Below are 27,019 nucleotides of genomic sequence, written 5' to 3'. Positions count from 1 at the left end.
AAAACTTGGGTGTCCAAGAAGGGAGTAAGGTCAAGCGTAATTGTAAGTGTTAAATTTTTGTAGCCAATTTTGCAGCAGGTATCAGGCCTCAGGGATCTGTCCAATAGACCATCCCACCATTGGAAAAATTTTAACGGGACCTCACAGCTTAGACAGCACTCTATCTAAGCTCCACATCTGCCAATCGTGCCTCGGAGCTGGACCTCAAAATCTTGGCTGACAACCACACTGGGGACACAACCCACAGCTTGGGAAGCCCTGCCTTGGTGCCCAGAAATCTATCAATCTCAGTCTTCAATATATGCTCATCAATTGAGCAGGTACAGCCCCCCAGGATAGAAAATTCCCAAGATTCAAACTCTCAGTGAAGAAATTCCTTATCTCCATCTTACATGGCTAACCCCTTATCCTGAGACTGTGACCCCAAGTTATAGACTCTCCAGTCAGGGAGAAAGAGCCTTTCAGCATCTACCTTGTCAAGGTTCCCGATGAATTTTATATTTTTTTAAAACAAGATTGCCTCTGCTAAACTTGAGCATATAGGCCCTTTCTACTCAGTCTTAGCTCACATGTCCTCTCATCTTATGAGATAGTTCTGACTTAAATAACTTGTTTGGAATGATATGACCACTTGAGACTTAGCATTTCACAAGCCTGAAGCTTGTGGCTGAATGATCTGTCAACTGGAGTAGACTTCTAGCATGACAGTTATGAATGACAACTTCCTCTACTAAGGGCTTCGTGCTTTGTTGATTTCAACAGACTTCAGTGACTGCAGAAGAGCACATACTTCCAACACTAATTGTGGAACAGTGGCCTATTTTTCTTCGGAATTATGCTATAAGATTCAGGGTACGATTATGTACCCAATTTTACGTACTTGATTAATATATATTTTTAGAATTTTTTTTCTGCAGATCCTTAAAATGAACATAATTTCATCTCAAAATAGATCTCCCTCATGAAATATTGATTTCTTATTGATTGATTTTGTAAGCACACCAAAAAGAGAATTATTTCAAGTGGAAGGGATGGGAACATTTAGGTTCTAAATTTTTTTAAGTTTCTGGATTGTTTTACAGTTACAGGATAAAGATGTACTGAATTTCCCACCATTATTCCTGGGGGTTAGAATACAAACTGTGCAGTCTCTCCCTCAGTTATTGTAAGATATCCTGGATATGACAGATGTGATATATCTTCCTTAAAACTTTGAATTTAAAGTTGTCCGGACTCAAAGGGTAACAGAACTTAAGCATATATGCGCCGCCGCGGCCGGGGCGGGGGGGGGGGGTGTTTGGTCGTGGTGGTAGGAGAGAGGGGGAAGATTTGGTACACAAGTTTTAGATACTGGAATCAAATTTCAATGCAACTGTATCATTGAAATGCAGATTTGACACTTTCTGATAATGAAAGAACTAGCTGTTCTGTCTGGAGACAATACACATCTCTTTAACATGTTTTTAATGTTCCCTCCACCCACATTATCTGTACCTTTAAGACCTGGCTGGCTGTAGAGATTTGCATTCTAATTAGTATTCTGTAACTTGATTTCTGTGTTTCTGTGCACTGTTGGAGAACAGATATCCACTCCATCTGACGAAGGGGCAGCGCTCCGAAAGCTTATGGTATTTGCTACCAAATAAACCTGTTGGACTTTAACCTGGTGTTGTGAGACTTCTTACAATGAAAGAATTGACAGTGTTGAAGGAGGAGGTTAATTCCATCTTTCCTGTCGAATACTGGATTTGAAGCGAGTAACAAACATTTAGTTTTCATCTGTAGGGCATTTGTTTAGCATAATGAATGTGGAACCATGATTTAACAAGATTAATATACCTCTGTTACAACATTGTTAACCCGCTATCAAAATAAGCAAGCTTTTTTGTAATCAGAAATGCAGATTTGAACACTTGTTTTTAATTTATTCTATGAAAAAAGTTTAGTTATTTTCGATTGCAGCTTGTGTCAGTCAGTTTGAATGTCTAGGAGTTAAATAAATGCAACAAGTCAGATGCAAGTTACAACCAAAACCAGAATTAAAGGCTGATTCACGTCCACTTTGGAAACAGGAAAATTCAGTTTCGTAACTGGGTTAAGAATTGAAAGATTTCTACTACGTAAAAGTAATATCCCCTCCTTACTAAAGGCTTAATTACTAATGCATCGGCTTACAAATTTGGATATGCATAGCACTCACCTGGTGCACTCTGAGCATATCTTGCCTCTTGTATTACTGCTAACTTAGGTTGCACAGTGCTAGATTCGTGATCTGTGGGGACTGGAGAACCTTCCCTGGACAGGCTCTCTGGAGTTTGTACACCGCTGGAGTGGGAGGAAAACACACCAGGATGGCTTGGAGAGGCTGGTGCACTTCTGTGGCAGAAGGTGAAAATAGCAATATGAGCATCACTTCAGTAAATACTAAGAAGGCCTTACAACAGGCTGGCAGGTTAAATAGTGACCAGTAAATTTAACTTCATGACAACATAAAGCTGAAAGATCCTGAAAATACTAACACACACATTAATCAATTAGAACTCCAAATCAAATATTATCTCAAACATTTGCTGTGTTCAAAAGGCAGTCAAAAGTCACACCCTTAACAAACTCAATCTACTTCAAACTTGGCACAACGATAACACGTTGATTTTCAACACGAGGGCATGCAAGTCATTTATAAGTGTATGTAATCTGGATACGTGCTACATACAGAATGCATCCAAGTCACATTTCGATGAATCGTCTTGATGTAAACAGCAGTACATGTTTACTACTGCAAGCTGTACATTACTATAGTTCAAAGAAAAACAAGACAGACTTGCATTTATTTACATAGCGTTACTCACAACCACCAGCTGTCTCAAAGCACAATGCAGTTTATTAAATACTTTCTGAAGCGTAGTCACTGTTTTAAAGCAGAAAAGTGGCAGTCAATTAGTGCACAGCAAGCTCTTACAAACAGCGATGCAATAATGACCAATTAATTTTTCCTTATGATGTTATTCGAGGGATAGATATTGGACAGGACACTGGGCTAACTCCCCTACTCTTTGTAACAATACCACAAAATCTTTTGCATCCAGAGGGGGTAGATGGGGCCTTGGTTCAATATCAGTAGATCCACTGGTGGTTGTATTCCAAAATTCTTTGGACTCTGGACTGGTTCCCACAGATTGGAAGATAGCTTAAAGTAAGCCTGCTATTCAAAAAGGAAGATAGAGAGAAAACAGGGAGCCACAGACTAGTGAGCCTATCGTCAGTACTGGGGAAATTGTTAAGAGTCCATTATCAAGGATTTCATTTGGAAAGCAGTGGTATAATCAGACAAAGTCAGCATGGATTTACAAAAGGGAAATCATGCTTGATGAATCTATTGGAATTCTTTGAGAATGTAACTAGTAGAGTTGACCAAGGAGAACCGGTGGATGTGGTTTAGTTAGACTTTCAGAAGGCTTTTGAGAAGGTCTCTCATACCAGATTACTATGTAAAGTTAAAGCACATGGGATTGCAGGTAGTGTCTTGAGATACATAGAAAGCTGGTTAGCAGACAGGAAGCAAAGAATTGGCATAAATGGTTCATTTTTTTTGATTGGCAGTACTATTGCCGGAGCGTTATCAGGGCCCAGTGCCTCCAACCGTTTCTTGATATCATGTGGAGTGAACTGAATTGGCTGGAGACTGGCATCTGAGATGCTGGAGACCACTAGAGGAGGCAGAGATGGATCATCCACTCCGCACCTCTGGCTGAAGATTGCTACGAATGCTCAACTGCCTTATCTGTTTTACTGCAATTGTATAGGGCATTGGTGATGCCACACCTGGAGTATTGCGTGCAATTTTGGTGTCCTTGCTATAGAGGGAGTGTAGTGAAGGTTTACCAGGCTGATTCCTGGGATGGCAGGTCTGTCATATGAGAAGAGACTAAGTGGGTCAGGATTATATTCACTGGAGTTTAGAAGAGTCAGAGGGGATCGCATAGAAACTTTACAAAATTCTAACAGGATTAGACACAGTAGATTCAAAATGAATGTTCCCGATGGTGTGTCCAGAACTAGGGGTCATAGTTTAAGGGGTAAACCTTAAAGGGGTAAGCCAAAACGTTGTGTGATTTCAAAAAGAAATTGGATATAGCTCTTTGGGCTAAAGGGATGAGAGTGGGGCAGGGGGAGGGGGAGGCGGGATCTGGATACTGAATTCAATGATCAGCCATGGTCAAAATGAATGATGGAGCAGGTTCGAAGGTCTGAGCGGCCTACTCCTACTCCTCTATTTTCTATGTTTCTATCTCATCCGAAAGATCTTCCGATAGTGCAGCACTCCCTCAAAACTGCACTTTGCCAGCCTTGATTTTTGTGCTTAGATCCAGCAGTGGGTCTTCACCTCCGAACCTTGTGAGTCACAGGCAGTCATGGTGGAACAGTTAGAACCTTTTCTTTACTCTATACATGATTTTCAGGAGTGTTTTTCATTAATTTTTGACATGGAGAAGAAGTGAATACAAAAAAATTGCTCTCGAAAAGTTTCAGCAGCTATTAACTATGCACTTATGCATATTGCCTGTGAACCCGCAAGTTGAGCTTCACTGCGAACTATTTGAGAAATAAAATATATTATTCATTAAATGATTCTGCTTAATTCATTTGGTACCACTTGTGTATCAAATGGAGTTCCACATCCACTCCAATAGTCGAGTCTAATCTAAGCTAACAATTCCAATGTAGCAGCAAGATAGCTGCAATTCTTCAGATGAGATGTTAAACTGAGCCCTCACATGCCTGCTTTAAGTGACCTTACATATTTTACAGAATTATTCCTGTGCAACATGAAAAGCCAGTTTGTGCTGTTAATTAAATGTAACAACTCAAAAGAATAGAAGGTTTTCTTGGTTTCATCACCAATATTTCTCTCGCAAACATCTTACCAAAAACTGTCTTTATAAAGAGACATTGGGATCTTGTGCAGTCACTGGATTTTCAATTAATTGAACGTGAAGGTCTTTGCCATGAGGCACAAGATTTCCTTGGGCCGTTTATATTTAAACCTTCTGGCAAGGGGCATGGCAAATTCTAGAGCTCAACCCTCCAGTACTGTTGCCAGAATATTGCCAGGGTCCCATAGCCTTTGCCTTCAGCTTTTTCTTGATATCATGAGAAAAGTGAATCGAACTGGCTGAAGACTGGCATTTATGATGCTGGGGTCCTACTTAAGGGGCAGAGATGGATCAGCCATTCGGCACTGGGGACAGAAAATTGTTGCAAATGCATCAGCCTCATCTTTTGCACAGATATCCTAGGTTTCTCCATAGTCAAAGACGGGGATATTTGTGGAGCCTCTTCCTCCAGTGAGTTGTTTAATTGTCCACCACCATTCATGACTGGATGTGGCAGGACTGCTGAGCTTAGGTCTGATTCATTGGTTGTGTAAATTTTTTTAAAAATACTTTCCCAATTCAATCAAATCAAGTCCAATTCAGAGTCTCAACAAGTTGAGACATTTCCGATCCAGGCTGGCAAGACAGGGCAAGCGACCATTTACCCTGTCCTGGGCCTGATCTACATGAGCCAAGCTGATTGGAGGAGGGAAAGCAATTCCTCCTCCAAGACTTGAGCTCATTTGCATCTTAGCCAAAAGGCCGAGATACTGCTTTTAAAAATTGCTTCATATGAAACATATGAAGCTTCAATGTAACCTAACGACCTCAACCAAGTGCAGCATCCGCATAACTACACTTGATCTTAGCCAAAAGGCCGAGAAGCGATACACATTGGTTGTGTAAATTTTTTTTTTAAAATTTCAAAAATATACTTTATTCACAAAAAAAAACCTTTCAAATAAGACATTTCAAATGACAGATCCAATAGTTACAAACAGTCCAATTAATGAATCATTTTTACCCTACAGTACAGTGCTTATTTACAAAAAAACATTACATTCATTACATTTCATTACTTAAAACTATGTACATGCATCTTCCGAGTTTACTGTGTGCCGTTATTTTTCAGATTGGCACACAGTTTCGCAGGCCGAGGGTATTCTGCAGTTACCCAGCCCTCGGTCTGCCTCGGTTGAGACGCTTTACACGGTGGCCTTTCCCCATTGTGCCTTTGCGGCGGCTGCCCCAAGCTTGAGCGCGTCCCTGAGCACGTAGTCCTAGACCTTGGAATGTGCCAGTCTGCAACACTCGGCCGAGGACAATTCTTTCAGCTGGAAGATCAGCAAGTTTCGGGCGGACCAAAGCGTGTCCTTCACCGAGTTGATGACCCTCCAGCAGCAGTTGATATTTGTCTCGGTGTGCGTCCCCGGAAACAGCCCGTAGAGCACAGAGTCCTGCGTCACCGAGCTGCTCGGGACGAACCGCGACAAATACCACTGCATCTCACTCCAGACCTTCTTTGCAAAGGCACATTCCACAAGGAGGTGTGCGACCGTCTCATCAGCCCCGCAGCCGCTTCGAGGGCAGCGTGCGGTGAGGTTGAGCCCTCGGGCGTGCATACCGGGTCAAGTCTGCTCTGGGGTCAGTGATCCATCCTGATCAAACCTGTGCTGTACCCGGCAGGAAGATCTCTGATAGCCTCGCGCTACTCAGGGATACGATCGCCTACGTGCAGGACAGGCAGGTGGACACCTGCCTCATCAGTCTAGACCAGGAGAAGGCATTTGACAGAATATCGCACAGCTACATACATGATGGATGTGCTCTCCAAAATGGGCTTTGGGGAGGGAATCCGCAATTGGATCCAACTGCTCTACACAGACATCAGTAGCGCAGTTTCAATCAATGGGTGGGAATCAGATGTGTTTCAAATCAGGTCTGGAGTCAGGCAGGGCTGCCCTCTCTCCTCCGTCCTTTTTGTGTGTTGCATTGGACCCTTTGCCGAGGCCCTCAGAAGCGACCCAGGTATCAAAGGGGTTACAATCCCAGGCAGCGGAGGGACGCAAGTCAAAGCCTCCCTCTACATGGATGACGTGGCTGCCTTCTGCTCGGACCCCTCGTCTGTACGCAGGCTTCTTCGAGTCTGTGAGCAGTTCGAGCTGGCCTCGGGGGCCAAAGTCAACCAGGGTAAGAGTGAGGCCATGTTCTTTGGGAACTGGCCTGACACATCCTTTGTCCCCTTCACCATCAAGGCAGACTACCTCAAGGTGCTAGGGATATGGTTTGGAGTGGCAGGGGCATGCACCAAAAACTGGGAGGAGCGCATCACCAAAGCCAGACAAAAATTGGGATTGTGGGAGCAACGCTCCCTCTCCATCACTGGGAAGAACCTTGTGATCCGATGCGAGGTTCTGTACGTGTTGTTGTACGTGACGCAGGTGTGGCCTCTCCCCAAGTCCTGCGCAGCAGCAGTGACCCGGGCCATCTTCAAGTTCATCTGGAGATCAAAGATGGATCGTGTCTGGAGGGAGGCGATGCACAAATCTCCAGAGAACGGAGGGAAAAACGTTCCCAACGTCACCCTCATCCTGATGGCCACCTTTGTGTGTGGCTGCATCAAGCTGTGTGTAGATCCTCGGTACAGTAACAGCAAGTGCCACTATTTTTTGAGGTTCTACCTGTCCCAAGTGTTGCGGAGGATGGGTCTGGCCACATTGCCGCGGAAAGCTCCAAGCAGTTGGACCATACCGCAGCACCTGTCCTTCGTGGAGAAATTCTTCCGGAAACACACCTTTGACCACATGGCTATCAAGCAGTGGTCAGCACGTAATGTCCTTGAGGCCCTGAGAGAAAAGGAGACGGCAGATCCTGTCGGATGGTTCCCTGAGCGGACGGTCAATGTCATTTGGCAGAATGCCTCATCACCAGAACTCACAAACAAGCACCAAGACCTGTCTTGGCTGGAGGTGAGAAGGGCACTCCCCGTCAGATCCTTTATGCACATTGGTTGTGTAAATTTTTTTTAAAAAATACTTTTCCAATTCAATCAAATCAAATCCAATTCAGAGTCTCAACAAGTTGAGACATTTCCGATCCAGGCTGACAAGACAGGGCAAGCGACCAAACCACCCTGTCCTGGGCCCGATCTACATGAGCCAAGCTGATTGGAGAAGGGGGAGGTTCCTCCTCCAAGACTTGGGCTCATTTGCATCTTAGCCAAAAGGCCGAGATGCCGCTTTTAAAAATTGCTTCATATGAACTTAAATTTATTACTTGCTGTTTGGCATGTAAGTAGCCGTATGTTGTTGCTTCACCTGTTTGAGGCTTCATTTTTATGTATGCCTGGTGTTGCTTCTGACATGCCCTCCTGCACTCTTCAATGAAGCAGGGTTGATCCCCTGGCTTGATGGTAATGGTAAAGGAGGGATATGCTGGGCCATGAGGTCATAGATTGAGGTCGAGTACAATTCTGCTGCTGTTAATGGCCCACAGTGCCTCATGGATGCCCAGTCTGGAGTTGCTAGATCTGTTTGAAATCTATCCTATTTAGCATGGTGATAGCACCACACAACACAGTGGAGGGTATCCTCAACGTGAAGACGGGAAACTTTGTCTCCACAAGGACTGTGCTGTGGTCACTCCTTCCAATACTGTCATGGACAGATCCATCTGAAGCAGGCAGGTTAGTGAGGATGAGATCAAGTTCGATTTTTTCCTACTTGTTAGTACCCCCATCACCTTCTGCAGCCCCAGTCTAGCCGATACGTTCTTTGCAGACCGGCCAGATCAGTCCGTGGTGGTGCTATCGAGCCACTCTTGGAGATGGACATTGAAGTCCCCCACCCAGTGTACATTTTCTGACCTTGCCACCCTCAGTGCTTCCTCATTTAACATGGAGGAGTATTGATTCATCAGCTTGAAGATGGCAGGGGGGTTAATGGGGATGTGGTAATCAGCAGAAAGTTTCCTTGCCCATGTTTGACCTGATACCATGAGACTTCATGGGGCGACATAACAATGTGACAGGCTCCAAGGGCAACTCCCTCCTGACTATACACCACTGTTGTGTCTGTGGTGGTGGTGTCTGGGACATTACCTATAAAGTATGATTGTGTATGACTATGTCAGGCTGTTGCTCAGCTAGTCTGAGAGACAGCTCTCTCAATTTTGGCATAGGCACCCAGATGTTAACAAGGACGGCTTTGCAGTGTAGACAGGACTGTGTTTTCCATTGTCGTTTCTGGTGCCTTGGTCGATGTCGTTTGATCCGCCTGGTTTCATTCCTTTTTATTAACACTGTAGCAGTTTGATATAACTGAGTGACTTGCTGGGCCATGTCAGAGGGCATTTTAGAGACAACCACATTGCTGAGGGTCTGAAATCACATGTTGACCAGACCAAGTGAGGACAGCAGATTTCCTTCCCTGAAGGACATTAGTGAACCAAATGGATGTATTTTTTGAAATGACAATCGATTTTTTAACTCCAGAATTTGTATTGAATTCAAAATCCACCATCTCCCATGATGGGATTCGTACCCGGGTCCCCAGAGTATTACCCTGGGTTTCTAGATTACTAGACAAGCGACAACACAACTCTGCCGCCGCCTTCCAACTACTCTACCATTCCTCCTGGTCCTGCATGATATGACATTGGAAAAGGCTCAGTTTGTGTAAACTGACTCAATTTTAAAACCATTATCATGTCATGCCCGCCGCTTAAAATAAGTTCACCTATAGCCCCTGCAAACTACTTCTTACCCTGCAATTGTCACTTATCTGACATCTCCCCATATCCACACCTGTCTCTCTTGCAATTCCCTATCGAATTCTCCCCAGTTGATTTTTCATCTCTGCCACTGCGGAACCATTTTTAGTGCTTTAAGATCTCCTTATTCCTGCCAGGAAATACTTCCCGCTCAATAATCTTTTTTGACCAATCCATGTAGTTCATTGAGTAACAATGATGAGCTTTCACACACCATTTCTTATCCAATCAACGCTTTCAGCAATGTGTACGCAAGTCAAACACAGTATTGATTAATTAGATTACTGGACCACATACAAGATTATATAAATCTGCAGTTTGGCCACCATTTTCTCTACAGAATTTTCTTCCGTCCAGGTGATCACCGTGATACATTACCTCGTTACATTTGCCTCCAACCTCATCCTGTTATTCCAGCTTGTAAAGAACCAAATTATAAAAGGTTAAAGTAGAACGAGTGGTACCATGACTCACAAAAATATCAGGCGAGGCAAATATCAAGGGCGGCATGGTGGCACTGTGGTTAGCAATGCTACCTCATCGCCAGGGACCCAGGTTTGATTCTGACCTTGGGTGACTGTGTGGAGTTTGCACATTCTTCCCATGTCTGGGTGGGTTTCCTCCCACAATCCAAAGATGTGTAGGTTAGGGGGAATTAGCCATGATAAATGCACGGGATTACGGGGATAGGGCTGAGTGGGATGCTCTTTCAGACAGTTAGTGCAGACTCGATGAGCTGATTGGCCTCTTTCTGCACTGCAGGTATTCTATAATTCAATGGTTGATTGAGGCCTGTCCAGATGAGTCATGGGAAAACAAATTCTGAGTTGGTCAAATTCTTGAAAAAGCAAACTGACATCATACACTGGCAAATGCACAATGAGTCTTCAAAACAGCTCCAGAGGAACACTGATGTTATAAATAATTTTAAAAACGTACACTTTTTAAAAAAACACTGGCTATGTAAATATGAGAGAGGCGTTTTGATCAACAAATTGCCACTTATTCTGTGAACAGGACAAAGGACATGAAGTGGTATCCTGCGTTGTACCGACACTGTCACTTCAGTGAGTTCAGACATAGCCAAAGGCAATAATCTATTAGGATTTTCCCCAAAGGGATCTGTCAAGCAGTTTCCGTTAATGAAAAGAAAACACTGCAGATGCTTGAAATCGGAAATAAAAACAAAAAGAACTGGAAAAAAGCAGCAGGTCTGGCAGCATCTATGGAAGTCATGATGTGGAGGTGCCGGCGTTGGACTGGGGTAAACACAGTAAGAAGTCTAACAGCACCAGGTTAAAGTCCAACAGGTTTATTTGGTAGCAAATGCCACTAGCTTTCGGAGCGTGCTGCTCCTTTGTCAGGTGGAGTGGGAGATGTGCTCACAAACAGGGCATACAGGGACACAAACTCAATTTACAGAATAATGATTGGAATGCTAATCAAGCTAATCAATGCTAATCAAGTCTTAAAGGTACAGACAATGAGTGGAGAGAGCATTAAGCACAGGTTAAAGAGATGTGTATTGTCTCCAGACAGGACAGCTAGTGAGATTTTGCAAGTCCAGGCAAGTTGTGGGGGTTACAGATGGTGTGGCATGAACCCAATATCCCGGTTGAGGCCGTCCTCATGTGTGCGGAACTTAGCTATGAGTTTCTGCTCAGCGACCTGCGGTGTCATGAAGGCCGCCTTGGAGAACGCTTACCCGAAGATCAGAGGCTGAATGCCCGTGACCGCTGAAGTGTTCCCCAACAGGAAGAGAACACTCTTGCCTGGTGATTGTCGAGCAGTGTTCATTCATCTGTTGTCGTAGCGTCTGCATGGTTTTCCCAATGTACCATGCCTCGGGACATCCTTTCCTGCAGCGTATCGGGTAGACAACGTTGGCCGAGTTGCAAGAGTATGTATCGTATACCTGGTGGATGGTGTTCTCACGTGAGATGATGGCATCCGTGTCGATGAGAGGTTGCTGTGGCAGGGTTGTGTGGTGTTGTGGTCACTGTTCTCCTGAAGGCTGGGTAGCTTGCTGCGGACAATGGTCTGTTTGAGGTTGTGCAGCTGTTTGAAGGCAAGTGGGGGCGTGGGAATGGCCTTGGCGAGATGTTCGTCTTCATCGATGACATGTTAAAGGCTCCGGAGGAGATGTCGTAGCTTCTCCGCTCCAGGGAAGTACTGGACGACGAAGGGTACTCTGTCCACTGGTGTCCCGTGTTTGTCTTCTGAGGAGGTCAGTGCAGTTTTTCGCTGTGGCACGTTGGAACTGTCGATCGATGAGTCGAGCGCCATATCCTGTTCTTATGAGGGCATCTTTCAACGTCTGGAGGCGTCTGTTGCGATCCTCCTCATCCGAGCAGATCCTGTGTATACGGAGGGCTTGTCCATAGAGGATGGCTTCTTTAACGTGTTTAGGATGGAAGCTGGAGAAGTGGAGCATCACGAGGTTATCCTTGGGCTTGCAGTACAGTGGGGTACTGAGGTGACCGTCCTTAATACACATCTCTTTAACCTGTCCTTAATGCTCTCTCCACTCACATTGTCTGTACCTTTAAGATTTGATTAGCTGTATTAGTATTGATTAGCTTGATTAGCATTCCAATCATTATTCTGTAAATTGAGTTTGTGTCTCTGTATGCCCTGTGAGCACATCTCCCACTCCACCTGACAAAGGAGCAGCGCTCCAAAAGCTAGTGGCATTTGCTACCAAATAAACCTGTTGGACTTTAACCTGGTGTTGTTAGACTTCTTACAGCATCTATGGAGGCAGGAACGGAGTTAACTTTGAGTCAAATATGATTCTTCAGAACCTATGGTTAACTATTTTAACCAGACGCAATAGGTACAGTAAAAATCAATGCAGGATATTCCTTTGTGAAGGATGAAACACCACATCATTTGAAAGGAGGCTGTGAGACAGAGATTCTTAAGGGAGATTTTCATGCCTTGCTTTGATCAGCAACTTTCTCCTCCTGGTGAAACATACGAGACAGTTCAACACATGCAATGGAGTCCAGCACAGGCAGTTTTTAGATGATTTTGTCTATCGGCTGCACATAATGCCAGGACAAACACTACCTCCAGCAACATCCTGCCCACTTTGCCACCATCCAGTATGTGCCCAATCCTGGTTGCCTTCAGCAGCAAGGCCTCTTTTCTCTTTCAGCCATGTGTCCTTTAAGCTGATCATATGCAATATGGAGATTGTTGAGAAGTTTCTCAGGTGGAAGATGACTTTTTTTGTACCAAGCTACACTCTTTGGGGAGGAATGTCCCAGAATCCCCAGAAAACAATTTGGTGCTTTTATTTGGTGCACAAAATATTTTTTTTTACAATTTTATAAGACTTGGTCTCAACAGCGAGAATATTGGGGTTAGTTAGGTAGTACTTCGCTTTGATTTATCGTGTCTATGGATCAAAATCCAAATGTTTAATTCAAAAGTAACAATACACAAAAATCTTTCCGTCATAACATACTAAAATCGGATTGGAAACCAATTGCCCCACAATTTGCTTAAATCAATGTTAAAAATGAATAATCAAAATCTCATTTGTTTTGTACACTTTACATGTTCGACAGCGGTCATCTTAACATTTCTTAATTGTTCACAGTTCCCTCATCTGTGTCTACATTTATTGCCAATGACGTCAACAGACAAATGCTTAACCCATTAGTATGACACTCCACACTCCGCTATTTCAATGGAGTTGTTAGCCATAGTTAAAATCTAGACAAGAAACACTACATTTTACACAATATCTCTCTGCTTTTACTGGATTGTCAGTATGCTATCTTTATATTTTTCTGATTTTCCATCCCGTTTTCTCTGCTTTTTCAAATTGAAGGATAGAAGCCGGTTCCATTAAACGTATGTCACATATGTTTCTTACAATAGCATTAGCAACAAACTTTACACAATGAATCATGTCATAACTATGACTATGACAGGTGAGGCCACTTCTGGCCATCATTAACCGGTACTACAGTTCTGTACGGGCATTTTCTCCCACCAATGCACCCCCATCCTCTGCTCTCCCTGCTCAGTTTTCTCAGTGAATAATTGCTGAATGGACATTCTTTCTTTAGTTTCTCTAGCATTCCAGCAGATGGCACTCCAGAGAATTTTCCGGACCACAGTTAAGTGGATGGCCTCTTCATGCAATCCATAATGCAATTTAATAGTGCTTTATATTTAGAAAGACAGCAGCTGTGCAACACCAACTGAATACTCTCATTGCATCGTTCCTAAATTTAGAAATTGTAGATATACAACTTTTGCAACATCGCTGTTACTGCATAGAAATGTCATGCACAACCTTTTTAAATATTAGTCTTCCAACTGCATATTTTGCACTTTCCCTTAACAAAACTCTCAATATGGGTTCAATTTTTTGGGTTGTTTTAGAGAATCCCACTAGTGCATGAAGCCAAATTACAAAATATATTTCCCAGTCTGTGTTTGTCCAATTATAATCAAGAATCAGTTGCAATACTAACAGTAACCCTTAAAATGCAGGGTTTCTGTGCAACAGTGTTTAACTCGGTAAGCTATGCTGATCAAGAAATGAAAATTTCGATACAATATACTCTTACTAGGTAAAATACTGAAATTATAATGAATGAATTTATCCAAAACCTGAATAAATTACTATGCCACCAATGGAATGCATTAAATTCAATAAAGTTATTTAAGTGGTCAAAGATTATATTTAGTGCTGTACATGATTCCACAGTTTGTCTACCTGGAAGAAAGAGGTCCCATGGGAGTTCTGAAGCAGGGCACGCCCCGTGGCCTTCTTTTCCTGAAGGCCTGCTCTGTTAGTTTGCTTTCAGAAGCAGGGTCTATCCTCCAGAATGAGCCTTTCCCTGGCTCCTCTTGGGAACGAGGAACCTTAATGAAGTAGCGATTCAGGGAAAGATTATGTCGGATAGAATTCTGCAGGGAGAAAGAGAGGGGATAAAATATTCTGCAAACCAGACGCATTGTGTTCATCTGAAAGGCATAAATAATTTTCAAACTACACAGGAAATCATGCATCACACTTTTCAGTACCTGCAAAATCTATGCTTGTTTACCTGCCAGCCTTTGTCTGCTGTCCTGTAATATGGGTAGTTCTTTGTGATGTGCGTGTAGATTCCACTCAATGTAAGCTGTTTATCTGGTGCTGTTGTGATGGCTTGAACTATTAACTGTGCATAGGAGTAAGGTGGTTTGGCATCATCCTGTCAAAAGAATATTATGTTAATTCTCAAAAATACAAAAAATATATTTAAGAGTTTATTCAGCTCTTAAAGTCTTAATTTTTCTTAAAAACAAAATTGGCATTGCACATTGCTTAGATCAGAAATTTTCACTTTTCTACACATCCAAAACCCATCCACCAAAACAACTTCCTTCTGACTGATCCATTATGTTGTGTGCTGCTTCCAAGCTCCATATTCATAATCATGCAATGAAAAAAAAGGTCACTAATGGTTTTAATTAATTTAATATGGTTGTTAAAAAACAGATGGTTCTAATGCACGTATTGCTGCAGCTCTTTTATAGTTTTCAGTATGGCTTTATAAATAGAAGTTTAAGATTTGCTTTAGTCGAATGTTTTTTGAAATTAAGAATTCATTATTTTAGTGGATTTCCCTATTTTTCCTAGCTGAGAGTTATAAATAACTTGAGTTTGGGAACCCTGCGAAAAGCCAAAAGCATGCAGATGTGCCTTATATAACGGAAAACAAATTGGAACTCTTAGATGGGCATTAAAAATTAATGCAATGGGGCTGCATTGGTCATGGCATACTATTTGGGTAGAGCAAACAAAACTTTATACTGCACCCAGTCTATGCTATATCTAACCAGCAATGCTCAATACAAACATACATTCACCAACAGGGAATTGAAAATATGTCTGCTTCTTTTAACAAGCTGCCTTTTCAAAAAAAAAGTATTTAAGACTTTTAAAATTGTGATAAAAAGGTTTCCCGTTATTTTGCATCTTCTTTAAAACTAAATTTTTTTTAAAAATCTAGGCCAGGATTTTTCAGACCCCACCAATTAGCTTGAAGTCAATGGCTATTTGCGTTACTCGCTGGTCATGCCATTGGGAAACCCAGTCCAAAAGCGTTAAGGGCTGGAAAATTCCAGCCTTAGTGTTGGTTCCTTATTGCATACTTCTGACTTTGTACAGTTTAATTCTGAAGGCAATTTGTGGTATATTTGCAAGAAATAGCACAATAATCAACTTTAGTTGGTAGAGATTAAAATAGTTTTGATACTGTGAATACAGAGAATGTTGTAGAACCAATTTTTATAAACACTACAACTTAGTCAAAATACATGAGATTTTCAAGTTATAAAGTGCAGTATTCCTTTTGTTACATGGAATAGCAAGAAGCTAATCTGTCTTCCCTTCAGGTAGGCATAAAAGGTAATATGGTAACACTCAAAGGGGGGCTGCAAAGTTCTCTTGCCCATTACTTATCGCAACCAAAAATCATGAAAATAGATCCCTGGTTATTTGTTTCACCATTGTTAGTGGAATCTTGCCCTGCAAAATTTGTTGCCAAATCTTTCGCCATCACAACAGAGATTAAACCCGAGAAGTACTTGAATGGCCAAAAGTGTTTTGGGATGTCATGGGGGTACAAAAGGGATCAAATAAACAGAAATTCTTTCTTGATAGGAAAGAGGAGCGTTTTGGACAAGTGAGATCCATGAACACTGTTATTTTTTCTAGTGTCTGGTGTAGAATACCCACCACAAATATCCAAATAGCTCATCTATCTACCCTCAAATCCAAGAAATTACAGAGGACATAAAAAAAGTGGGGGTACAGAGGTAGAATAAATATATGAAAGTGTGTGCAAGAAAAAGAGAACGCTCACAAGAGAGTATATGCATGAGAGAGAGAGAGTTTGAGTCAGAGCAAGCAGAATTTTGCACCCTCTCCAGTGATGGCAGGGGACGTTTAAATCAGGTTGGAAGATGGCAGATGAAGAACACGCCCACTTTTTCATCTTCAGCCTGATTAAGTCAGTGGTGGGAAGGCCTGCAGAAGGCCTTCTGCCTCCACTGCCAATTGTGGCCCTTATGTAGTCAATTAATGTCACTTAAGGTCGTCAATCCAACACCGCTGGGAGGGTTCACTATGTAGGGAGCACAACAAGCAAACCACATTGGGTTGTTTCTGGGCTTCTGGATGATGGGGAGCCCCTTGTTCAAAAGCACTGCCATGCCTGAACGGGAAGCATGGGATGGGAATGTGGCTTGAGCCATACCCTTGCCCTAGGCTGCCAACTCCTCTCCCTGAGAACTTCTTTCCCGCACCCACCCTATCACTCACCTTTGGCCTTGGCCCACTGACAATCCTATGCCCTGCGTGGTGTCATACCAGCAGCAGCCACAGCCTGTACAATGGTGCTATTTGTTTATTAGTGCAGCCACCTTCTAATTGACCAACATCTCTCGGTAGGCGGAACTTCCACCTTAGCATCCTTAATCCCAGGGAAGTCCTGCTGTTGGCCTTGTCAGGAGCCTGAGTGGAACAGGATGCAGCCGGCCTTTCCACAAAGAGGAAACACAGGGCTTTGGTTGGCTCTCCAGCTGACAGCCGAGAATCTGGTCACTACCACAAGATTACACTATTTTGTGCAGGTGTGAGAGAGAGAGAGAGAGAGAGAGAACACGAGTGAGTGAGTGAGAGCAAGTGAGTGAGAGCAAGTATGAGTGAGAGCACGAGTACGAGTGAGAGGTGAGAGCGAGCGCGAGTGCGCAAGTGAGAAAGAAAGTGCAAGCAAGCGTGAGAGAGAGAGGGAGTGAGAGTGCGCAAGAGAGGCTGGAGAAGAGAAGAACTTCAAATATTCTTCAGCAAAACCATTAAGGAAATACTTCTTTGGTGGCAGTACAGTGAAGGTTCACTAAGTTAGATGTTTCACCACTGAATAATTTAAGGCAGCAATAGGCAAATATCTGAGACTCTCAGGGAATTACGAAATAAGGGTTTCGGTAGGACAGATGGCTACTCTCTACCATTTAATCAAAAATTCACATCTATATTCACATGTAAAACAAAGCATGAAGGGTGTTCATGTAGGGTCTATCTGCTGATGAACAAAATTATATATATCAGCCAACTCTGATTATTTACTTTTCTCCTTATTATAGGTCAAACAGATTTTAAAAGCAATTACTTCATTTTGGGTACTAACTTTTGGGCTGTCTCCATCTGATGTTTCCTTGTCATTCTCTGAATTGTTCTGTGTATGGTCAGACATTATTTGCAGGTCAGGATGAAGTCCACGACTTATCCGGTAACCAGAAGAACCTGCACCCCTTGGGCTGGAGGGACAGGAGTTTGCAGCACTGTGAATAAAACCAAACAAACAGTTTCGGTGAGTCAAATGTTGCAGCAAAAAAAATAATAGAAAAATCAGTTACAAAATGAATTTTTAATAAAGTTAAATTTTTATCTATAGTGCACTCACTTTGAAAATAACGGATTAAATATGCTGAGAGGAGAACAGTCTAAGATGAGGTCAATAGCATAGATGCCATGGAGAAAAAGAAGCTTTAAGAGGGGGTAAGGAGGTGACCAAAAGCTTGGTAGCAATAATTTGACATAGAAAAGCAGCAGACAAGGAATTTAGATGAAAGGTAGGAGGTTGAGGTGACTGAATGGTGAAAAAGTATCTGAGGAGTAATGGAGAATCCTGACAAGTAGAACTTGACAATGAGAACCACGTTGTTGCTGTGTTATGGGCAGGGCACAACGTAAAACCTACAGCCTGGTAAAGAGGTTTCAAAAAAAAGGGGAAGGAATCATCATCTGTAAGCTAGGTTCTCCCAGGTTTCAGGACATGAATTCATGTTTAGCCCAATGTGGTCATGGATAGAGAATCCTCAAGTGAGAATCTTAGGGTGATATTAAATGAACTAGCCATTGATGAACAGAGACACCTTGGGGAGAGGTAGGAGATGAAAGAGGAGGTGGTTAATTCCTGACAAATGAGTTGGGTGGGATGGTGGCTATTCGTGGGGGATGAGGCCACTGGTACTCTGAAAGCCAGTAGCTTGTGCCACGATACGAGTAGCAAAGATGGAGCAGAGGAAAGCCATGGGCTTGTTGATATAGGAGGAGAGTCAACAACAATTTATATAGCATCTTTAAATAAGGTACTTCACTGGAGCATTACAAAACAAAGCATAGCACTGAACTACATATGAAGATATTAGGTCAGATTGACAGAAGATTGCTCAAAGAGATAAGGACTGTCTTAAAGAAACAATGCAAGATAGAGAGGTGCATGGAGTGGATTCTAGAGCTTGGGAGCCTCATCAACCAAGGAGTGGCCACAATTAGTGGAACAGTCAAAAAAAAATCAGGCTTTTCAAAAGGTTTGTATTAGATGGATGAAAATATTGGAGGATTATGGAACTTGAAGAGAATACAGAGATACGGAAAAACAAGGCAATGGAAAAATTTGAAAACAAGAATGACAATTTAAAAACCAAGACATTGCTTAATAAGGCACTAATGTAGGTCAGCAAGCGGAAAGATTAAAGATGAACAGGACTTGGTGAAAGTTAAGACACAGGCAGCAGAGTTCTGGATGGCCCCAGGCTTATGAAGGTATGTGAGACACCATCCAAGGTTGTGCTGGAATAGCCGGGTCTAGAGGTAACAGAGAGATGAACGAACAGGTGAGCCGAGATAGGCAAAGATGGGCAATACTCCGGAACTGCAAATAGGCAGCCTTCATGATGGCGTGAAGTTAATCTTGGGGTTAAATATGACATCAAGGTTATCAAACTGGTTTAATCTAGACTGTCAGATGTTCAGAAGCTGCGAGAGAGAGATCCGAGGAATCCAATTTCTGAGAAGATGGTCACGAAAAGGCCAAGGTTAGCAATGCTGCATTTTACCATTCCCCGACCGTTAACTTATCACACGGTAAACATGCTGTTGCTGATCACCTGCATCTCACTCCGCTCCTTGGAACTCCCTCCTGCAAACCTTCATCTTCAAAATCTGAAAGCCATACTTTTCAATTAAGGTTTCAGCAACCTTGTCTAACTTGGTCTTCAATTTATACTGTAATAAATTAGTATAACAGCAGAATTTGGAGCATGGAAAAAGCTATCCAGCATCTTACCTAATTGTTCCAGTAGGAGAAGGGAGGGGACTGATCAGATCAGCTATGTTGTCTGGAATGTTTATCTTCAGAGGGGAGATTTGTGGTTGGACTGGCCTCACTGGAGATTCTGGAGCCTCTTGTTTTTCTTTCTTTTCACTGCACAGTGCGGTAAATGAGATCTTAATGTTTGTGCTGGGAAACCTGAAGGTACATCTGGAAAAGACAAATACAATTTTCAGTTGGCCTATTGTTTTTTGGCTTTAAGGTTGCCTTTTCCATTTATAAATTTTATTTTCATATCTTATCATATCACAGGTACAATAAACAGTCATTTCTGAAGGTGCCTAATCTTTAGATTACAAGAGTACAAGATTTGCTTTCTTTGTCTCTGTCAGCGTTCCGTCTCAACATCAAGACATTGTGACTATAACCACGATGGAGCTTTTATGGACAAGTTATCACCATATCAAATGATTGTTTGCAAGCTCCTCCTCCCTTTCATTATCAATGCTGTTGTACTTCATTCCTCCCAAATCTGTAAGATGAGTGCATGGTATTTTGATGTGAAGCTTTGAAAACTTCATCTCTGAATACCAATCGGAGTTGCAGGCTTTGTTGTTCTTCATCTGTTTGGTTACTTGTTGCAGCTCTCCCATCAATGACGGTACACCCATGGATTTGACCAGAGTACAGGAGAGAATCAGCTGCTGCTGTAGATTCCTGGTTGAGGAGTTGTTGAACAAGTTATTTCCAATATTTGCAACCCTTAATGCATGCAAACTACAAACTACAGGTGGTAGTTTCACAAAGTAGACTTTAAAATTTATGAGAATGTTTGGAGAAACTGCCTTTATGGACCCAAGTAGTCTGATGCTTTATTTTGCACAAGTTCTAATCTCAATCTCTTGGATAGTTAATACAACAGCTGGTGCTGCAAAAGTTAGGCAACACTACGTTCACGGTTCAACAAACTAGCAGGGTTTCAACTTTAAAACTGACCTGCAATATTATTTTATGAAAAGTAAACGCTCAAAAGATCAATTTGCTTTTATTCCACAGAAGAAAAATAGCAAGTAGAAATTCAACAACAGCATAACAATGTTATTAGTCTACACTGCTGCATTTCATAATAAGGGAAATGTTAAAATGAAACACATTTAAGAGTCAAAATATGAGAGTCAACAAATGGATTTCACACACATTCCCTTTGTAGGCACCATAAACATTAAGTGCCACTTTCAATTGCAAAGGACTATTTATAGATGATACTGTGAATAAACAGTCTCACTGAGCATTCCCCAGCAGGGCTATGTACAATGTACGGACTGTAACATAAACAACATCAAGTAATCACACCCATGTTGTTGGCTGGCCCTATCCCCCATGTTGATCAGCTGGTGCTGTTTTCCATGGTTGCTTGGCATTCTGCCCAAAGTGCGGAATTAACTCTGAGGTTGTGTTTAAGCATTTCAATTCAGACAGATACCAAGAGCCAAATAGTACTATCTGTGGATCAAAATCACAGAACACAGCCACACTTGCAATGTAGGAGTTTTATTAAAACTGCTGCTACCTTTATCATAGTCACATTCTAAAATCAACACCTCCTGTACCAATATTTTAATAGAACTCAACTTCTTAAAAACAAAAATCATGAAATTGTTGAATTGACAGCTTGAATTTTGAAATACCAAAAACATTTTAAGAATGTTGTTTAAGAGGAGCAAACCGTTGAAAAGCATCTTTTGAATAAAATCACTTGACCACAAATTCAGATTCTGAATTCATGACATACAGAAGACGAACGAAATCACACTTCACCAGCATTTGGGCACAATTAAACAAATTAAAATTTAGTTGCAGGATTTTTAAAAAAGAAAAAGGTGAGGTTATGCCAATTTAGATGGCCAGTTCTGTATTTTTGTCATAAACTTTACTACCTCCTCTTTCATGTTCTGTTTGCACCAGCATATACTCTTCCCACCACCATCTTTTAGCTAAAAGGAATAATAGTTTGTAATTTTTGGATTGATTGTTACATGTATTAGTATGCAGTGAAAAGAATTGTATCTTGCGTGCTATATGGACAAAGCATACCGTACATAGAGAAGGAGAGAGTGCAGAATGTGTTACAGCACCTTTAATAGAATAAAGCATTCCTTGGCGCTTCACAGGAGTGTTAACAAACAAAATTTAACACCATGCAATGCAAGGTAATTTTAAGATAGATGACTAAACGCTTGGTCAAAGAGATATATTTTAAGAACAGTTGTAAAGATACATAGAGAGGTTTAGAAAGCAATTCTGGAGTCGCCAAAGGAGGAGTGATTCACGTATGGTAAACAAGGCCCAAATTGGAGCAGTGCAGAGGCCAGGGAGGTTTTGTAGGGGTACAGATGTTAGAGGTGAAACCTTGGTGATAGAGCAGACATGCAATTAGAAACTCATCTGGGACTCAGACATGAAACCAAGAATGCAATCCATCTGTTTTGGCCTCAGGGAAAGTGGTAGAGCTTGTGTGGAAGGGTCTGAACACAATGACCTTCACCCTGATAGGTTGCATTGGCGGGAAAGCAGCTTCAAATAGGAAACCTGCCCACATGCTGCAGAGTTTAAACTCCATGCTATTGAGAGGAAAATTAAGAGTTCTTAATATTTTTTGCAATATCATTCTCATATTGTCGTATACTGGGAAACAAGATTGTGTGCAAGAATATAGATGTGACTGGTTTGATTCAACTGGAGATAGACTGCAAAGGTCAAAGCAACAATATGGGAGGTGTGAAGACAAGTGGTTGAAATGGTAATGAACAAGGGGCCAGCTAATCACCTTAACCAGTAATTTGCATTAGGCAGATATGAGAAGTGATTTTAAAATTGGCTGTTGGATTTCAAAGGAAACATTTACAATTGGGAGATCGTAAATGAGAGGCGCAAAATATTATGTTTACTTTATAACTATAGTAGTCATAAAGTAATTTTTAAAAGTCTGATCAATTCTGGGAATATGAACTTGTAAAGGACGGTAGAAACAATGCAATGGAAGATCAAAGGGAAAGAAATTTTAAAAGTGAGACTGAAAGCTGTTGTGTGGCTGTGAGATCTCGCCAGTGCGTGCTGAAACCAGACCCGAAGCCAGTTTTGTCACCGCCCAAAGAGGGGAAAAGCCTGTATAAATTTTCCCCTAAAGCAGCAGAGTATTATGTGGTAATATTGCTGGAATTTTCTATAGATTATAAATTATGAGAAATGTTGCCATCAAAAGAAGGTTTAGCTTTGAGTTTATTTAAGCCAGAATATTTTAGGAAATATTTGCAGAAGTACGGTTAACTATGTAATGGCGTTCTCGTGCTTCAAATGTTTAACTTTAATATTTAAAATCATCACAAGTAGTCTGAGAATTATTTACCTTGACTTCATAATATACAAATTGCAAACCATTGTGGCAGCTTGTTTCAAGTTTCCCTTTAGGATTTGGGCAACCTGGCACTTACCATTTGTATGTACATTTCCTTCTGTCAGGATCCCCACCTGGAAGTTAGCCTGATTTACGACTTGGCTTTCAGTCAGGTTTGAAGTACTCAGTGCAGATACAATGCCAGGTAGAGAGTTGCTCTTGGGAAAATGGATATCAGCATTTATTAATTTGACCACCAGTGTCATTCAAGGATTTCTATATTTATGCATCGAAGCTCGGATTGTGCAGCAAAAGGTATAATTTCATGGGATGAGAGCATTTCTGGCAAGTCCAGCATTTGTTGTCCATCTCTAAATGCCCTCGAGAAAATGGTAGGGAGCACCTGCAGGCTCTGTGGTGTAGGTGCATCTACAGTTTTGACCCCTGTGACAACATGATGTATTGCCTTGGGAGGGCTACTTGTAGATAGTGTTTCCCAGGCATCTGCTGCCCCAAGTGGTTGATGTCATAAGATAAAGACATGTTTTCAAAGGAAGCTTGACAAATTGCTATAGTGCACGTGGTATGCCAATGCTGGAGAGAGTGAATGTTTAAGGTGGTGGAGGGGTGCCAATCAATTAGGCTGATCCAGTTAATTTTCCAGTCAGTGAAAACTCACAGGATTTTGATGATCTAGATACACCAATAGTAATGCTGTTAAGCATCATGGGGCAATAGTTAGAATCTCCCATTGCAGATTATTGTCTGGCTTATGTGATGCTGGTGTCACTTGCTACTTATCACCCAAGCCTGAAGTATACTGTGAGCAAACTGAAAATTCAACTGTCGTACAACAAGCACCAATAACTATAACCATGACCTGAAACGTTGTTCAGCATTATACAAGTTTAGAGCAGCCTGAGGATTCACATTTCACTGCTTACTGATTTTTAAGCAAACTTCATTGTTGAACTGTGCAATGCGTCAGAGGACTGACGAGTTGCATCAGGAAGTAGGAATGGCAATTTAATCTCCAAATGTCAAATCTTGGCTGCATTATCGTAAAGAGACAAGAAGCAAAAGCCAGGTACAGAAAGCAAAATAAAAATAAAAATGGCACTCAGCTTTCAGTGTACAGGAAGGGTGTGGTGAGTAATTTACTACTTTGCCTTCAGCTATTTCTTGTGCCTGAAGAAGAGTATTTTAAAAATCTATTAGAATAAAATAATTAGGCACTGTTGCCATGATGAAATATGTGTGGGCTTTTCCAACACAAGCTTCATAAAGGAATAGGTTCTTAAAGCCCAAGGGTGGCGGATGGAGAGAAGAGGAGATCAAGCTGGGTCATTTAAGTTCCCCCAACCACAGGATGGTTTTGTCACAAATTCTGTTGTGGTTTCTACTAATGGTGCGCTGCTTCCCAAAGAGCCATGACCTGACCACATAAAAACATTTCTAACATAGTTTTCAAGACACTCCAAGCATTCATGCACATTCAGCATTGAACTGGTAATAGTTTATTTCAGTGGACCTTATGAAGGATTATATGACCAGCGGTCATAGAGACCTCTCAGGACCTGCTGGTCTTCCTTTGTATGATAAGAATCTTCAACTGCTGGATAGTACAAGTCACAATGTAGCAAGCAAACTGTGCGCTACCACATCTGGTGCTGAATGAAGCAATTTATTTTAACCTATTACTGTACTGCCAGCCAATGTATATAACAGATGCATTGCAACACAGAAGGAATGCAGAGAAGGAAAAAGGATGCGAGGGAGAGAGAGCAAAGGATATAGAGAAATAGACAATAATGAGATGGAGAGAAATAACTACCATTTACATGACACCTTTCACAGCTTTACATTATAAAGCACTTTGCAACCAAAGTACTTTTGAAGTGTAGTCATTTTCATAATGTGGGAAAATTGTGCATAGTAAAGCCCCAAAAAGCAATGAAATAACCAGATGAATTGCTATAGTTGTTGGCTTATTGATAAATGTTAACTCCCCAGCTCTTCAAACTGTGTAATTAGTCCATCTGAAGGTGCAGAAGGAGTCAATGCTCCCTTTAAGTTGTGTGGGACATGCAGTAATCCAAAAGTCTCCATGCAGGCTGCGTACAACATTTGGCCCTTTTGAGTTACCATGCCACAAAATAATTAGAAGGCACAATGGACGAAGACATGATTTTGCATCTTATCCAAAAGGCAGCATTTCTGAAAATGCAGCACTTCCTCAATACTACACTGAAGTGCCAGCCTAGATTACATGTTCAATTTTCTGGATTGGGACTTGAACCCTCAATTTTCTGACTCAAATGAGAATGCTATAACTGAGTCAGGGCTGACACTTAATAAGATGGTATGAAACTACACCACTAAAATGACAAGGATAGAAAGTGCTGTTCTTTCCCCCAAAATTATACTGAGATTATATACAGTGCATCACTTCATAAAAAGTCCAATGAATAAGCATGAACAAGTTTGAACTTAAATGAACTTGGATGTTGGGTGGGGAAGGTGCCTTCTCTTACTGTCTTAACAAATCTGAGAATATTGAAACAAACTCCGACTGCCGAAAGCAAAAACATCTGCGCTGCATTCCAAAATCTCAACTTCAGCAGTAACTATTTCATCGCTAAACTCGAGGTTAAAACATAACTAGTTATAACTCACCAAATTCTGGCTGATAAATTAAGACCTGCTGAGTCATTCACAAAGCAAGCATAACTTTGAAGCCCATAAAGATTGCAGCAGTAAATTCTTAATGTGCAAGGGAGTGTTGTGCTGTTGGAGGTGCTGTTTTAGGGATGAGATGTTAAATCAAAGCCTCACTTGATATCTTCATTCTCAGTTGGATGTAGAAGATCCTATAACACTATTTTGGTGAATCGAAGAGTGAATAGAGGCGTTATCCCTCATGTCTTGGCCAATATTTATCCTTCAATCAACACCACAAAAAACAGTATTTGGTCATTATTACATTGATGCTTGTAGGAACTTGCTGTGCACAAATTGGCTTCCATGTTTCTTACAACCACGAATACACTTCAGAAGTATTTTATTGACTGTAAAGCATTTTACTACTACTTGTTGTGAACGGTGTTATATAAATGCAAGTCTTTCTTCCTTTAAACTATTTGAAATAATTAAAACCCCTTCTAACTAAGAATGGATGAACAGTTCATGGAATCACAGTGCAGAGGAGGCCCTTCAGCCCATCCCGTCTGCACCGACACGCAAGAAACTCCTGAACTCCCACTTAATCCCATCTACCAGCATTTGGCCCATAGCCTTGAATGTTATGACATGCCAAGAGCTCATCCAGGTACTTTTTAAAAAGGATGTGAGGCAACTTGCCTCTACCACCCTCCCAGCTGTATCAAACTTGATCAATTTGTTTTTTTAAAAAAGGCTCTGAGAGCCTAATGTTAAATGCTTTCCTGACTATGACTTAGTGCTAAATCTGCTGTGTGTTGAGGTTCAGTGAAAAATTAAAATTGTGCATATTAACTGATTGACATACTGCTATGCAACTTTTATTTTTAAACTCACCATAAGAATTCAAAACATACTAATGCACAATATTCAATATGGACAAGTACATAGCAAAATTAAAATTGTATTAAACAAATTCAACACCATTCATTTTCTATGGATACCAAGGAGTTACTCACAAACTGTAATTACATTGATACGTCAATGGCTCATCACTGAACTCAAACGTGAAGCTGTTAAGCACATTTCGTGGTGTTTGTTATTTCAATACATAATCCATGTTATTAACTTAATGTATTCTAGGAAGTGAAATTGTTATTCATGACATTCTCCATGGATGGATTGCCAACAGTGTA

At 41.5% G+C, this 27,019-nt stretch overlaps 1 protein-coding gene and 1 pseudogene across 2 annotated transcripts in view; both read right to left on the bottom strand.

Moving 5' to 3' along the window:
• foxk2b (forkhead box K2b) overlaps positions 1-27,019 on the bottom strand; it is a 106,224-nt gene that overhangs the window by 30,671 nt on the left and 48,534 nt on the right. For both annotated transcript variants that reach the window (XR_013499154.1, XM_078225423.1), the window contains exons 2-6: positions 19,787-19,981; positions 17,843-17,996; positions 14,717-14,863; positions 14,383-14,576; positions 2,201-2,376 (exon numbers count right to left, since the gene is read on the bottom strand). Coding sequence is in view for 1 of the 2 variants with exons in the window: in XM_078225423.1 (XP_078081549.1) it covers positions 2,201-2,376; positions 14,383-14,576; positions 14,717-14,863; positions 17,843-17,996; positions 19,787-19,981 (866 nt within the window). In the remaining variant the exon portion in view is untranslated. The remainder of the gene's footprint in view (positions 1-2,200; positions 2,377-14,382; positions 14,577-14,716; positions 14,864-17,842; positions 17,997-19,786; positions 19,982-27,019) is intronic.
• LOC144502193 (U2 spliceosomal RNA) lies at positions 5,562-5,763 on the bottom strand (annotated as a pseudogene).

This window comes from Mustelus asterias, chromosome 12 (assembly GCF_964213995.1).
Source record: "Mustelus asterias chromosome 12, sMusAst1.hap1.1, whole genome shotgun sequence".
Classification (NCBI taxonomy): Eukaryota; Metazoa; Chordata; class Chondrichthyes; order Carcharhiniformes; family Triakidae; genus Mustelus; species Mustelus asterias.
The sequence above is the reverse complement of the archived record's forward strand: the minus strand, read 5'-3'. Positions and strand labels throughout refer to the sequence as shown.